This window comes from Panthera uncia, chromosome X, assembly GCF_023721935.1.
Source record: "Panthera uncia isolate 11264 chromosome X, Puncia_PCG_1.0, whole genome shotgun sequence".
NCBI lineage: Eukaryota > Metazoa > Chordata > Mammalia > Carnivora > Felidae > Panthera > Panthera uncia.
This window is the reverse complement of record NC_064817.1, coordinates 44122667-44139670: the sequence shown is the minus strand read 5'-3', so window position 1 is coordinate 44139670 and position 17004 is coordinate 44122667. Positions and strand designations below refer to the sequence as shown.

The following is a 17004-nucleotide window of genomic DNA, read 5'->3' as shown; positions in this document are numbered from 1 at the left end:
GAGGGGGACACAGAATCTGAAGCAGGCTCCAGGCTCTGAGCTGTCAGCACAGAGCTCGACGCGGGGCTCAAACTCATGAACTGCAAGATCATGACCTGAGCCAAAGTCGGATGCTCAACTGACTGAGCCACCCAGGCACCCCTAATTTAGCCTTTTAATAGGAGGTTTGTGCCTCTTCTACCTTTCTTCAGGATATGGGACTAGAGGATTATATCCAGGAATACATAATTCCCTCTTACACAGAGGAGGTTTAATCTTGAGAGATGCTGTATATTTCTTTGTAAATCCAGGGATATGAGACAGTTGGAGCTGAATAATGCAAAAGGGTTGGAATTCTGTTCTTTGGTTTCCTGTACTTTTTGTATTTGACAGTAGCCTATCGTGGCTTTAGGGGCAAAAACCATATGCCTGTGTTTCATTGAGTGAAAGTGAAAACAATGTAGTCATTAAGCAGGCTATGTCTTAGAGATCTTTTCTGTGGGGTGATGGTTCCTAATGTTTCAGGTCATAGATCTCTTTAAGAAGCCAGTGAAAGCTGGGGCGCCTGGGTGGCTCAGTCGGTTAAACGTCCGACTTCGGCTCAGGTCACGATCTCGCGGTCCGTGAGTTCGAGCCCCGCGTCGGGTTCTGGGCTGATAGCTCAGAGCCTGGAGCCTGCTTTCGATTCTGTGTCTCCCTCTCTCTCTGCTCCTCCCCCGTTCATGCTCTGTCTCTCTCTGTCTCAAAAATAAAACGTTAAAAAAAATTAAAAAAAAAAAAGAAGCTAGTGAAAGCTATAAACTGTGTTCTCAGAAAAATACCAACATATGCAGAAACTTTCCATAGAACTTCAGAATTATTGTGGGGATCCCTTGGTATAGGACAAGAGGAAATGTTTTGATTATGTCCAAATTGCTGTGTTGTTTGTTTTTATATTTTCGTGTATATGTTGATCCAGATATAAAGCACTATGCCCACAAAGTGATACTGGGCTAATTGTTTCACTTTTGCCAAAGCTGTACTCTGCTTTATGCAGCGTGAATCTCTAAAAATCCAAATTTTTAAAAAAGCAAGAGAATTGTGGTTGGTGTTATATAAGGATTTATTTTATGTATTCTGTTGCTCTCTTGTAACTGTGTTTCTGGCTTTGCTTTGGCCACCAGGAAGTTGTAATTTCATTGTGCATTTTCATGTACTTTTTGTTGCTTTTATGTGATCATTGCTTCTAGTTTTCCTTTTTCTCTGATTTACATTTCTGAACACCTGGCTATCTCCTAGCACCTGTTGCAATGCCCTGTGTATGTAGTGCATTCATACCTATATGTTGAATAGAATATATGCAGAATGAATGAATCATAAATTGGTTTCCTCAGTTGAAAATTTCACCAAGAGTGTGACTTGGATTTTTAGCTTCCTTAAACATTTACTGGATAGTCCTTCATGTATTATTCTAATAAGTGACAGTTCCTATTCTGGTGACAGTAAAGATAAATAGACACAGTCCCACTCATGCAGAACTTACCCTAGTGGGGAGACTGACATGTAAATAAAGAGGTGTGTTGATTGAGGATATATGCAGTACACAGTGGGGGCACAAAGGAGGGAGTGATCAATTTTACTCTGGGGAAGAGGGAATCTGAAAAGGCTTCATAGAAGTGACATTTAAGCTGAGCTCTAGGGGATATGCAGAGAGCAGCCATTTTAGCAGAAAGCACAATCTGAATCAAGGTATTAAAAGTCTTGAATGTTAGGGGAACTATAAAAAGCCTCACATGGTTAAAGCACTGGGGAGCCAAGGGTAGTAATATGTAATGTTGTGGCCCTGGTAAGAGAGGTGAGCAGGGACCAGGTCTTAGAGGTCTTGAATGCTGGGTTAGGTAAGGAGTTAGCACTTGATGATGTAGGTAGATTTTGAGTTTGAGGAGGTTGCTCTGGTAGTGATGTGGAGGATAGAATGGAGGGACCTGGCAGGATAAAGTCTTAATTTAAATTTAATTTGTGAGATTTTCAAACATGTACAAAAGTTAGAGAATAACATAATGAACCTGGGTGTACCTGTTACCCAGCTTCAGCAGTTATCAACACATGGCTATTCTTGCTTTATTTATACCCCATTCTTTTAAAGAAAATTCCTAAGTGAGTTACAAATAGGCAAAGCACAATACTATCTAACAAAGCAGCTCTTACATCTGGCTGTGCAACTAGATCACCTATGTAGCTTGAGAAAAAAGTTCCCACCTCCTATTTACTGAGTCAGATACTTGTATGGCCTGACATTTTTAGTTCTTAAAATAAGTCTCAGGTGATTTTGTACAGCCAGGGTTGAGAACTCTGGATTTAATTTTTAAGTAAATTGTTTTTAAGATAATTTTTAAGCAGCTTAATTTCTGGCAGATGTTTTTTCTAAACTCAACTGAATGTTGCCTGTGGCCCTTCTGGGTGAAGTTCACCTATTAGGAAGTGGCAGGCTTTTTTTATGGTTAAGTTCTTTTTTTTTTTAATTTTTTTTAACGTTTATTTATTTTTGAGACAGAGAGAGACAGAGCATGAACGGGGGAGGGTCAGAGAGAGAGGGAGACACAGAATCTGAAACAGGCTCCAGGCTCTGAGCAGTCAGCACAGAGCCCGAAGCGGGGCTCGAACTCACAGACAGTGAGATCGTGACCTGAGCCGAAGTCAGACGCTTAACCAACTGAGCCACCCAGGCGCCCCACAGTTAAGTTCTTAATATTAGTTTGAATAGAGAATATTAGTTTAAAGGCTGATGTCTTAATTTTCGGTAGATGTGGGCAAGACTGAAAGAAAAAGCATTTGCATCTTTGAAATTGGATATGATGAAAAGGAAATAACCATTGTTACAATTGATCTGTTACACCAAACCCAGCCACAAGTAAGGAAGGGGATGTGAGACAGATCAGTCTTAGAGAGTGTACTAGGATTATTCCAGAGCACCAGTTGAAAATGCATAGACAAGGAATCTCTTCCTGTCTTCCTTAATTTACATAATTTTCATGCTGGCATTACTCTTTTTTTTTTTTTTTTTTGGTCATTGTTGGGAATGCTAAGAAGGGGCTGCTTGGCATGCTGCCATTTCCTTTCTTCTGGTGAAACTGATCTGTGACTTTGGTGAGCCCTGTTTTGTTGCCTGATTTTTCTGATGCCAGTTTGTCTCTATTAAGTAATTGGGAGTAATGACCAAAAGGGTAACTCTTAGGTCTGCAGCTTCCCAGGGCTGTAGGGTAGAGCAAATGTAGGGGATGCATTCTCAGACACCATTCTTTTCTTTTTAATTTTTTTAAATGTTTGCTTATTTTTGAGAGAGAGCATGAGCAGGGGAAAGGGCAGAGAGAGAGGGAGACACAGAATCCAAAGCAGGCTCCAGGCTCTGAGCTATCAGCACAGAGCCCAATGCGAGGCTTGAACCCACGAACCATGAGATCATGACCTGAGCCGAAGTCGGACCCTTCACTGACTGAGCCAACCCAGGTGACCCTCTCACACGCCATTCTTACTTCCAGAGTCGGTATTGGAGGTTTCAGATTCCTCATCCTTGGTATCCCTGCAAGAGATTTTTTTGAGTATACTGCAGAGCAAGGATATACACTTACTTGAGGTATATAGTATTTACAGAATACTATATTTTGAAGGAGAATCAACCAGGGTAATTTCCAGATTTGTCTTGAGTGAATAAAAGCTATTTTTTGGTTGCTTTATTACTACGTTTTACTATCAGTGTCCAATAAAATCTAGGTCAGCAATCCTCAGGGTCATATTTTATTTATATGGCCAAGGATAGGGTTATTGGTGTCTATAGGAGGGGTTTGGCAGGATGGACTATGTATATAGACATTTTGTATACTATAGAGTTGTGGAGCAGATTTGGTTTTAATCCAGCTCTACCACTTACTGAGTACGTGGCTACTCTTGGCCTTAGTAAACTGGGAACAGTCTTCAAGTTGTTACAACTTCATACAAGGATTAGAGATAACGCATAGTTAGGTGGTCAGTAAATATTAGCTGATGTTATGATGACGACACATGGGTTCTGTGATTTGTTGGATGGATATTAATATAAATAATCAGAAACTAGGCTGGATGGAAATGTGCCCCCTTTAAGAAATCAGTTAATGTGCTGTCTGTGCCTTCCTAATCAGACAGTGTATAGCAGGCTGGATTTCAAGATTCACTTCACTGCTTTCTGAGATAATGGATGGTCCAAGCAGCTCTCACCTGAATTTTCTTTCAGAGACTCTTAGAGGCAAAGGCTTTTGCTTTGTGGTACATTGGAGGTTAGGGTTCTCTAAAGCATTTTTTGTTTACAAACGGCCATAATGCTTTTCCATGATTTCCCGGGGAATTTTAGGCTGACTCGGATTCAACCACACTCCCATACATGTTTGAAGCATTTCTTAACCTACCAATACTAAATCAATAAATATTGAGTGCTTGCTGTGTGCTAAACTCCAGGATTAAACAGCAGAGTGTATAGGAAGGAAGCTCCAAGAGCAGGCAGCAGCCACTCCAGGGCATTTGTTTAGATGATATTGTTCTTAATTTGATTCATGCCATTTGGATTAGGGGCCACTGTTTTCAACCTTAAGAAAAATTGTACAAAAGGAAAATTCTTACTATAAATGGATGCATGATTATAGAAAGGTTGGAAGGACCTGGAAAGCGTGAAGCATAAATAAATAAAAACCATGTTATCATGCCACCTAGAGGCAACCACTGATAATGTATTTTTTTTTTATCTTGCTCCCAGGTTTGTGGGGTTTTGTGTGTATGCTTGTTTTAAACTTCCTCACCCTTGTGGCAAACATTTTGTCATTAATAGGGACGTGTTAGGTACAGGGTACAATGTAAGCACATACAGAGATAGTCAAGTATTAAGAGATTGGGGAGAGGATTGTCATAATTCTCGTTAGTACTTGTGCTTTCAAAATCCAGATAAGTGTTCATTATTTTAAGGTGAAATAGTGAGAGGCTTAAGGGTCCCCTACCCTCAACTTTCTTAGGGATTTTCTTTCTGTTACCTCCTCTTTCCCTCTACCTTTCAGTGACCCCATAATTCTCTGCTTGCATTTACAGCCAACCTTTTCAGAAGAGTTTTCTAAACGTGCCATCTGTATTGCCTCTCTTTCCATTGGTTCCCTGACTCACTCCAGTCTGGCTTCCCTTCCCACCATCCCCCCTGAAACTATTGTTGGTCAAGTTATCTCTACCCCCAATTTCAACATACATTTTTCGGGACATACCTCATTTCGACATTGGACACAATAGATCAGTCTGGCCATCTTTTGTCTTTCATGATAGCATAATGAACTAGTTTTGCTTCTACCTCACCAACCTCGCCTTTTCTGGTAGATTGGGGTGCCTGGGTAGCTCAGTCAGTTAAGCGTCTGACTCTTGATCTCGGCTCAGGTTATTATCTTGCCATTCATGAGATCGAGCCTCGCGCCAGGCTCCACACTCTCAGTGTGGGATTCTCTCTCCCTCTCTGCTTTCCCCCTTCCCTGCTTGTGCGTGAGCTCTCTCTCTCTCAAAATAAACATTAAAAAAAAAACAATGTTGTATCAAGTAGGAACTTAGTTCTGGGCCTCTTTCCTTCCTTCTTTTTAAGTCATCATCTCCAGACCCATGACTTCAAATACTTTCTATATGCTGACAGTCACAGATTTTTATTCTCAGTGTGTACTTCTTTCATGAACTTCATTCTGTAAATATTTGTCTACCTATCATGTGGAAGATGCTGTGCTACGTGCCAAGAGCTTAATACTGTAGAAAGTCAGACTAGTTATATTGATACTTGTTATGAGAGAAACAAGCAAGGTAGTGTAATTGAAAAATAACAGACCAGCTTTAGGTGGGTTGCCATGGGAAGCCACTTTGGGTCTTAAAGTCACTCCTTAAAGGGAACTAGCTGAGGGAAGAATAGGTATGTTGGGGCAGAAGCATTCCAGTGGAATAGCAGTTGTAAAGGTCTAGAGGCCAGAAGGAACTTAAAGCATTCTAGAAACTAAATGGAAAGACTAAAGTGGTAGTGCAAAAAGGAGATTGGAGAGAGTTGCAGGAACTAAATCATGCCAGAGCCCTGAGACTCATGGTTAGAGTTGGGATATAATTTTAGGGAAACTGTTGAAAGGTTTTAAGCAAGGAAGTAACATGAGCTGACTTATGTTTTAAGATTATCTTTGCTGCTCTCTGGAGAATGGATTGGATGAAAGTGAGTATGGAAGTGAGATCAGTTATCCCTATTTCACAGTTGAGGAAACAAAAGTGCACAGAGGCTGATTATCCATGCTCATACGGTGAGTAAGTGATACAGCAGGGATTCTAACCTGGGTTTCCTAATTTTGAGCCTGTTTTCTGATCTGGTGCTTCTCAAACTTTAAATATATTAATCACCTGAAGATCTCATTAAAATACAGGTTGATTCTTCAGCTCTGGGTGAGATTCTGCATTTTTAATAATTCTCAGATGATGTCAGTGCTGCTGATCCTTCAGCCATACTTTGAATTGTAAGGCTAACCTGCCACTATACTCGACTGCTATTGAGCGAGCTTGGAAATTACTCCTCTGCCTTTAAGCTAATTCAGTATTGAAAGTCATTCTAAATTTTATCACCTGGAGGTGGTTACACAGAGTGAGTTGCCCTTTAAAGAGTGACTTCTCAGTATATATTAAGTGAACACCCTTGCCTTGATGTAAATAAACCCTGTAAAACCAAGATTAGAAACCTCAAAAGTAAATGAAGTTTGGGGGAAAGGAGGAAGGGAAAAAAGAAATGGTTAATTAAATAGAAGTGTTAAGTAATGTATAGCTGTGGATGGTGGTTCATAATAATTCATTAATTTCCTTAAAGTTGATCTTTAAACCTTATTGTAGGAAGAAATCTTTATTACTTGTAAAGATTGCTTGGTGCTCAGAGTTCTGGTCTGAACCAACAAAGGCAATAGGCCATTTCCAGAGATTTGTTTAGAACTAATTTCTTTTTGTTAGAGGCTTTTTTATGTAATAGGATTTTAACTTGTTTAACTTCTAAGCATTAGGTAGAACTCATTCCCTGGTCATTAGTGTGATTTGACGGTATCTCAGCTTCTCACATTGTGCCCCAGCTTCCTGTCTTGCAGTAATTTTCTGAATAGGATCTAACAGTGTAGAAGAATCTGTCACAAATACATGTTTTCATCTGCAGGAATTTATTGTAATAAAACTAGTAAACTGGGGCGCCTGGGCGGCTCAGTTGGTTAAGCATCCGACTTTAGTTCAGATCATGATCTCACTGTGAGTTCGAGCCCCGCATTGGGCTCTGCACTGAGCGCTCAGAGCCTGGAGCCTGCTTCGGATTCTGTCTCTCTCCTTCTCTCTGCCCCTCCCCTGTTGTCTCTCTTTTAAATAAATAAACATTAAAAAAATAAATAAAACTAGTAAAGCGAACAGCATGTTATTAAAGCATGGACTTGGGAGCCAAAAAGGCCTAGATTTAAATCTTGGTGCCAACTAGCTAGACAAGCCACTTAATTTCTCTGAGCCTTCGTTTTTCTATCTGTAAATGGGATAAAACTTGGTTTGAGTGGTGAGGATTGTATGAAAGACTACTATATGAAGACTCTAGGCAGCATGTCTCAAAGTTTGTTCTTTGGGATACTTACATTCATGGACTTTGAGTAGATAACACTTGAAAAAATTGTTCTGTGGCCTAGTAAGTTTCCTTTACCCAAGGTTTCTTGGAGCCATTAGTAACGTAAGTCAGCCACCTAACTATTCTAAAGGAAAATTCCTTTTGTACTTCCATTTGTAACATTTTGCAAGTTACTGAAACCTTGTCTTCCTTCATGGAGCAAAATGCTCTAAAATGCTTTAGGAAACACCAACCTGAGTATTGTCTGGCTTATAGTGAGTGCTCAAAAAATACTTTCCCTTCCCACTGTGAAACTAGCTTAGAATAACTAGGGGGGAAATTTTCTTAATTGATGTCTCATGGACCGTGATACCTTTCTTTTTCAAACTATAGGTGTTTCTTGCAACAAAATTATAGAAACAGGTTAACATTGCACTTGTTTGGGGGAACATGTGTGTTCATTCATTTGTTTTGGACTGGTTATTTAATTGGGTGCCTATCATCTGAATCTGTTTATGAAAAGTTTGGAGCCCAAACACTGGAAACTGAACAAAATACTTGCTCTCCCTGAACCTTGACAATTATGGCCTGGACTTACCCCTGTACTTTACCAATCAGATGCTCACACTTGGAACTTTTGGTGTCTAGAGCCATTGATGCAAATAACCTGAGACTGTTCAGAAATCATTCTGCCACCAGGGGTAGCTTCTAGGCATCCAGAGTCTGGTGTTGACAGTAGAGGCACCCCCAGCTAAGCTGTGTCTGTGGGAGGTCCCTTGGCTGTAGTCCTAGACTGCATAGCTTCCTTGGCTCCTCCCCATTTTCTGAATGTGGATCAGTAAGCCTTCCTGATGATTCCCTGAGCTGTCTGTTATCCTTCCATTAAATCAGTTTTCTGCTTTAGTTAGCCAGAGTCTATTCTCAACCCAGGCCCTTGACTGGTACAGAACCCTAAGTCAAAACAGCTGTAGTTAAAGTGAGATATGTGTGTGAATATTTGCCCATGACCTCATCTACATTTTCTTAAGCCATTAAAATAGTTGGAGCTAAAATATAGTTGCAGCTACAAGCTAATCCTGCTTTTGTTTTGGAGGGTTGTTTGGGTTTTTGTTGAATTTTTAGAGTTCTTTGTGTATTCTAGATATTATATATAGTTTTGAAAATATTTTCTCCCAGTGAGTTCTATAGTTTAAGTCTGTGATCCATTTTTTTTTACTTTGCAGTCTTAAATTGAGATAATCAACATACAACATTATAATAGTTTCAGGTGTACAACATAGTGATTTGATTGTATATGTATATATAGTGTAATGATCACAGTAAGTCTAGTTATAATTTTTTCTTGCACTGAAAAGTTTAAGATCTGCTCTCATCAGTTTTCAAATATATAATACAGTATTAACTATAGTCACCATGCTATACATTACATCTTCATGACCTATTTGTTTTATAACCAGAAGTTCATACCTTTTGACCACTTTCACTCATTTCACTCACTCCTGCCTCTGGCATCTAATAGTCTGTTCTCTGTGAGTTTAGTGTTTTGGGAGTTTTTTGTTTCTTGATACTCTGCATGTAAGTGAGACCATACCATATTTGTCTTCTCTGACTTATTTCACTTAGCATAATGCCTTCAAGGTCTAGCCATTTGTCACAAATGTCAAGATTTCCTTCTTTTTTATGGCTGAATAATATTCGTGTGTATCCACTCATCCATCAATGGACAGTTAGGTTTTTTCCATGTCTTGGCTGTTGTAAATAATGCAGTAAACATGGGGATGCATATGTCTTTTTAAGTTAGTGTTTTCATTTCCTTTGGCTAAATACTCAGAAGTGGATTGATGGATATTTTTAATGTTTTGAGGACCCTCCATACTGTTTTCCCATATTGGCTGCACCAGTTTACATTCCCACCAACAGTACACAAGGGTTTGCTTTTCTCCCCAATCATCACGTTTCATTTTGAGTTAATTTTTATGTAAAGTATGTGACTTAGGTCAAAGTTCATCTTTTTGCCTATAGATGGCTACTTGCTCTGGTACCATTTGGTGATGAAACTATCCTTTGATTGAATTGCCTTTTTAAGTGTCAAAAATCAGTTGGGCATATTTGTATGAGTCTGTTTCTATTCTTACTGATACATGTGTCTGTCCCACCTCCAGTACTACATATATTGTCTTGATTATTACAGGGTGGTATACATATGAATGTCAAAATCAGAGAGAGGGATTCCTACTTTTTCAAAATACTAAAGCTATCGTAGTTCCTTTCAGCTATTGTAGTTCCTTTGTCTTTCCATATACATTTTAGAATAATCTCAGTTTATTTAAAAAAAAAAAGAATCTTGCTGGGATTTGGATAGGATCTGCATTAAATCTGCATGTCAATTTGAGGGGAATTGCCATCTTTATTATGTTGACCCATCTTAATCTATGAGGATGTTATATCTCTCCATATATATAGATCTTCTTTGATTTTTTAAAAAAAAAAATTTAACGTTTATTTATTATCAACAGACAGAGAGAGCGTGAGCATGGGAGGGGCAGAGAGAGAGGGAGACACAGAATCCGAAGCAGGCTGCAGGCTCCAGGCTCTGAGCTGTCAGCACAGAGCCCGACGTGGGGCTCGAACCCACAAATGGCGAGATCATGGCCTGAGCTGAAGTCAGATGCTCAACCGACTGAGCCACCCAGGCGCCCCCTTCTTTGATTTTTTTTAAATGAACATTTTATGGTTTTCAACATACAAGTCCTATACATGCTTCGTTAGATTTACACCTAAGTATTTCAAGTTTTGTTTTGAGCAATTGTGAGTGGTAGTGTACTTTTAGGTTTGGAGTGTATGTGTCTATTGCCAGTATATAGAAATAGATTGATTTGTGGATGTTTATCTTATATCCTGCAACTTTACTGAGATCATTTATTCTGGGAGGGTTTTTTTTGTACGTTTGGGGGATTTTATACTTAAATAATCCTTTGTCATCTGCACATAGGGAGTTTTGTTTCCTCCTTTCTGATCTGTATACCTCTAATTTCCTTTTCTTATTGCAGTGGCTAGAACTTCCAACACTGTGTTGAATAAAAGTGGTGAGAGTGGACATCTTTACTTTGTTCCTAATTTTGAAGGGAAGGCATTCAGTGATTTGGGTTGTATGGTGTTGGGGCTGGCTGCTACTTCCTGCAGCAGAGTTAGTCTTATAGCCTCCCAGCAAATGACTGCAGCCACAGTAATGTGATAGCCACTTGCTTTAGGTAATGAGTATGAGAAGTTTTGTGAGAAAAATCAAAACTGAGTATAAGTAGCTCACTTACAGTTTTTACTACATGGATCAGATTGTTGCCAGAATCCTATTGGCCTCGTTTTAGATATTTTGGAAGTTGTTGGCAGCTGGCACTTGGTTCATTTTTTTTTAGATGCTGAGGTAATTTTTTAAAAAGTAATTTGGAATCCCATATCTTGAAATGTGAACCTTAGAGGGAAAACATTTTTTTTCTTCCAGGAATGCATTTTAGAATATACTCTGGATGTTTGATCAGTTCTTCCTGAATGCCCATTGGTTGAAAAGATACCGACCATGTAGGCAAATAACACTTTATTTCCACACTACTGAGTATGTTGGACTAAATCTAGGCCCGAAGCTGCCTGAATTTTATACCTGTGCTTGGTCAGCTTTATATTATGACAGCCTTCTTGGGGAAGGGACACTCACCTTCAGTTACTGCTATGTAGCAGATACATTATTATCAGGAGAATCTTTGGTATATAAAGAGCTTTCAGTTCACTTCTACCTCTGTCCATGTGTCCTGGTTGCTAATGGGAGAAACCTTTATTTCTTCTTGTGCTTTGGTCAGAGCATCTTGAGGGACCTGTCTGCCATGAAAGATCACGTAGGTTTATACTAGGGGTTACCCATTTTTGTGCCTTCCAAACTGAAAGATCTTAGTAAAGTGATTGTGTTCTGTGCTCAGGAAATTTCTAGTGGGAGTCTTCTGTCTCATTTTCTAATTAAAAATTAAAGTATTATGCTGCCTTTGTTGTTATAACACAACTAATATATTTTTATTGGTTAAAACAATAAAAGATACAAAGATGCATCTACATAATCCTTTTGGTCAGCAGTGAGTTAACATTTTGATGCATACCCCTTCTAAGTGGTTTAGATAGGTTTATACTATTTGTTTTGTAATTTTTATTTCACCATGAACATCTTTCTGTTATATAATTATGTGCAGTGTTTATAACAATTGTGCAATATTTCATTTTAAACCAATCCTTTTTGGACGTTTGTTCTTTTCCAATTTTTCACTGTTACATATGGTCATGGAGTATAGGTTTTTAATGGTTAAATATTTTGTGCATCCTCATGATTTTCTTTGGCTAAATTCCCAGAAGTAGAATTGCTAAGTTTTCCAGAAAACTGCAAGGATATGGTGAATTTTTCCATCCTGAGGTGTGTTAAAAACATTGTGATCTTTTATTTTCAATTATGAGTTTGAGAGGTTTGTTTTTAAAAAGCGCTTTAATTTTGGCTTAAATTGATTAGTCTTATGCAATATATGGATGTGGGCCAGTTTTATCTGGAGATATTCCTTATCCTTCCCTACCTCATAGCTGTGCCTGTGAGTTCACATAGCATCATCATAACTCCAGAGTTTTTGCTTTAAGCATTTTGCATGCTCTTCATTCTATCTTGTTTATGTCGAGCATGTAGAGCTCAAGATTGCAACTTTAAATTCTCACTCTTTTGGGGAATTTCTTTTCAGATCATAAAACAGAAAATCGAAAACATGAAAGTAGACAGGACTAAACTGAAAAAGACACCTACTGAGGCTGTAAGTATCCAAAAGTATGGTCTTATTTTTTGCATTTTAGAAAAAGTTCTTGTAGACAGTTCACCATACTGACCTTCCAAATACATCATCATTTATATATACAAAGTGCAATAAAACAGCAAGTTGTCTTGAAAAAGTCGTATTTGCTTTTGAACTTCCCTTGTTTAAAAAGGCAAATAAGCAAAAGAGAGGGAAACAAACCATTAAAAGACTCTTTAACTATAGAGAATAAACTGAGGATTTATGGAGGGGAGGTGGGTGGGGGATGGGCTATAAATGCGTGATGGGCTTTAAGGAGGGCGCTTGGCATGTTGAGCACTGGGTGTTATATGTAAGTAGTGAATCACTAAATTCTCCTGAAACCTGTATTACACTGTATGTTAACTAACTAGAATTTAAATAAAATTTTGGAAAAAAGTGAATAAGCTAGTCACCAGTGGAAAGTAAACACTAAACTGTTGTAGCTGTATGTACCTGAAGTAGGCTCTCTGGCTGCTTTTCTTATGCATTGAAAGGCAGTATGGTATAATGGAAAGAGCAGGTGTGGATTCAAATTCTGTCTGTACTTGTGTGGTCTTTCTCAATTTTGTTTTCAAGAAAATTAAAGTAGTAACATGTTTCTTAACTAGATTTCTTGTGGGGCCAGTGGTGTAGCTTTTTTAAATCATGGATTCTTAATCATACAATTTAGTTTAACCTATGTTAATCTGTGTGTTGGGTGACCATGTCCTAGCAGCAGAAATCCTAGCTTCAGTCCAGTATTCTATCAGCTGTCTTAAACTGCGTTTTGAGGTTAAGAAAGTATTGCCTTGTTACGACTTTCCTGTAGACCCCGTTGTTCAAGGAGCACAAGCTTTGGAATTAGACATGAGTTTGAATCTTACTAGTTTTTGTGGCTAAGCATTTATTTGCTCACCTGGTTTTCACAGTGGTAAAACAGGGTTGATAATTCTTCCCTCCTTGGTATGAGGCAGATGCTTAGCAAAGGATTTGGCACATAATCAGTTTATTTGCTAAATACAGGTCACTTGATTTTTAAAAACTAACTACCTGGCAAGTATCACTATGGATATTGCTATTAACAGTTTGCTGTATTTCTTCTAGTCTTTAAAAGATTATTGCATGGACATTCTCTGCCCTTTTTTGTTAAGTATTATACTGATGAGTGTGAGAAATGCTGTCTTCCCATACCCTCTCTAGCATTACAGATTATCTTTTAAATTTTTGTTAATAAGGGGGGGAAATATTAATGGTTCTAATCTGCATGCCTTAATTAAATATATTTTCAAATTTATTGACCTTATATTGGTTGTCTGCACATGCTATACATTTTTGTGTTTGCCGTTGAAATGTCAGGTTGTTTCTTCTTGAATGCCGTACATAATGAGTATATTCACTTTCATAGCTGTTGCAGATACATCTGATTTTGGTTTTGATGTGTTTTGGCATCTTGGATTTTTAAGTATATTTTTAATGTTTATTTTGAGTGAGAGTGCAAGGAGGAGAGGGACAAAGAAAGAGGGAGAAAGAATCCCAAGCAGGGTCCACACTGTCAGCAGAGAGCCCGATGTGGGACTTGAACCCATGAACCGCAAGACCATGACCTGAGCCAAAATCAAGAGTTAGATGCTCAACTGACTGAGTCACTCAGGCCCCCCCACTTTTAAATATATTTTTTAATGGGCATCTTGAATTTTTGACATTTATGTATTCAAATTATTTTGGAAACTAAAGAGCAAATAGAAACCTTGTCTTAAGAAGTGACACAAATTAAAACAGTAACATCAGTGTAAGAAAATAACCTAGAAAAGGATCCTAGTATTCATGTGCATAAGAACTTAACATATGATAATTGTAGGAATTATTGGTTGTTAGGGACAGGAAATATTAGTCAAGAAATGGTTTCAGGACAATTGTTTGACTTTATACTGAAATAAATTCTAGATAAAAGTCAAATATTTTTAAAAGAAATTCACACCTAGATTATAGGTGTAAAATATAGATGGATATTTACCTAGTCTTGGATGGAGATGGCCCTTCCAAGCATTAAAGCAAAGGAGAAAAAATAATGGAAGCATAAAGTAGTATATCCAAAGTAAAAAGGCACATGACAAGCTGGGGAAAATATTTGTAACCCAGTATACAGTTGACCCTTGAGCAACCCGGTTTTGAACTGCATAGGTCTACTGATATGTGGACTTTTTCCAATAAATACAGTACTGTAAATGTATATTTCTTATGATTTTCTTAAAAATTATAGCACTTTGTTTTTTCTAGCTTTATTGTAGGAATATAGTATATAATATACACACCAAAAGAAATACGTGTTAATTGACTGTGTATGTTATCAGTAAGGCTTCTAGTCAACAGTAGGCTATTGGTAGTTAAGGTTTTGGGGAGTTAAAAGTTACCCATGGATTTTCTACTGCATGGGGGTTTGTCAGCACCCTTAACTCCCATGTTGTTCGGTGAACTGTAGTTAATATCTTTAGTAGCTACATCAGTAGGAGAGATGAATATCCCAATGACAAAATGGGCATAGATCATTTCAGAAAAGAACAGATTCAGTAAACTTCTAGAATAATTTAACGTTGTAGATAATCAAAGAAATGCAAATTAAAAAAAATTTTTTTCTTTTATTACCTCATGGATTGTTAGGGATTTGTTCTTGGGGTGACACCTATATACAAATTTCTGGCTCACAACATTTGATAGCTACTAATTAATTACTTAGGACGAACTCCTGGAATTGGAACGTTTAGATCATAGACCATACATTTTTAAGGCTTAAAGATGCCTAGTTTCCTTGAGCAACATACTCAATTCTCTGTACTGTGGTTAATACTAGATATTATTTTTAAGAAGGATATTTATTTGTGCATGCATGCATGCCTTTTGATCTCTTTACCCATTTTCCCCTCCTGGCCACCTCTGGCAACCACCAGTCTATTGAGCTTGGGTTTTTATTTTGTTTTTTTTGTTTTTTGAATTCTGTGTGTAAGTGAGATTATAGGGTATTTGTCTTTAACTTATTTCACTTAGCTTAATGCCCTCGGGGTCCATCCATGTTGTCACAAATGGCAAGATTCTATTCTTTTTTATGGATGAATAGTATTCCACTATATATGCATACTACATCTTTATCCATTCATCTAAGATGGACACTTAGATTGTTTCATATCTTGGCTATTGTAAATAATGTTGCAGTCAACCTGGGGCTGCATATATCCTTTCAAATTATTGTTTTATTTTCTTGAGATAAATACCCAGAAGTGGAACTGCTAGATCTTATGGTAGTTCTATTTTTAATTTTTTTGAGGAATCTCCACACTGTTTTCCATAGTGTCTGCACACGAAAGACATTTATTGATCACTTTGTATATTAGCAGCTGTGCAAAGGATTTTCCCCCTAGATTTGATATCTTTATTGGAGCAAATCAATGTGAACCTTGGCAATTAGTACACAGCCATTGAATTGGCAAATGCTTTCTTTTGTATTGCCAGAAGGAAAATAATAATCAGTTTGTATTATTGCATTTATTGCATTTATGCAGCAGGAACAAGATGGTAAAGATACACTTTTGTCCCTGGTGCATTCTGCAAACTATGGACCTTGATACAGCTGATAAAACAGAACGTTGTGCTGGCACATTACATTGATGCCATTAGGCTGACTGAATCTTGTGAGCAGAAAACACAAGTACCTTAGATGCCTTAGGCATTTGTGTACCAGAGAGTGCCCTTTGAAGCTTGAGGGCCTCCCACATCAGGAAAGTTTCTAGGGGTCCAGAGGTCTGGGAAATGTCAAGATTTCCCTTCTAAAGTAGAGATAGATTGCTGCGCCTTGTACCATGCACCATGAAGACAGAGGAACAACGTATGAGGTTCTCTTTGGATTTTGGAAACACCATGTATCAAATATGGGCTTGGTGTTTTGATTTATTTGCTGGATAACCACTAAAGTGATAGTGAAGTCTGAATCTAGAAAAGATTCTGCAAAAGGTTCAGGCTATGATGCAAGCTGCCCTACTATGCGGACATTTTGATCTAGTAGATCCAGATGTCTGATTTAGGTGTCAGCCAAAGATGCCTCTGGCAAGCCCTGATAGGGGAAGTGCAGCTAAGATTCCTAGAATTTGGCAATGCTATTACCTGCCAACAAGTATTCTGACATTCAGAAAAGCAGTTTCAGGCTTGCTACTGGAACTTGATAAAAACTGAATGCCTGATTATGAGATACCAAGTGACTATAGTATTCAAATGTTCATCATGAATTGGGTGTAATCTAACCCACAAAATCATAAAATTGGTTCTGCATAGCTGCAGATTAGATTTGAAGTGGTATATTTGATACTAAACTTCAGTACGTTCAGAAAGCACAAGTGAACTACATGAGTAGATGGTTTAGACTCCCATGTTATGTTTATCCTGCTTCATCACTTCTCCCTCAACCTATATGACTTCAAGGAGAGGAAAGTGCAGGCCTGGTTTATGGAAGGATTTTATGCCAAGAATTTTACATGCATTTAATCACCACAAAAATTTGAGGTAGCTCTTAATAACGCTTACTTC

General features: G+C 38.1%; 1 protein-coding gene across 11 annotated transcripts in view; it reads left to right on the top strand.

The window, feature by feature from the left end:
- The window catches only part of HUWE1 (HECT, UBA and WWE domain containing E3 ubiquitin protein ligase 1), a 166555-nt gene that overhangs the window by 18891 nt on the left and 130660 nt on the right, over positions 1-17004 (top strand). For 10 of the 11 annotated variants that reach the window (XM_049644605.1, XM_049644607.1, XM_049644612.1 and 7 more), the window contains one exon: positions 12364-12432. The exons of the other annotated variant lie outside the window; for it this stretch is intronic. In XM_049644605.1, the coding sequence (XP_049500562.1) occupies positions 12388-12432 (45 nt within the window). In that variant the 5' untranslated portion in view covers positions 12364-12387. The remainder of the gene's footprint in view (positions 1-12363; positions 12433-17004) is intronic. 11 annotated transcript variants of the gene reach the window in all.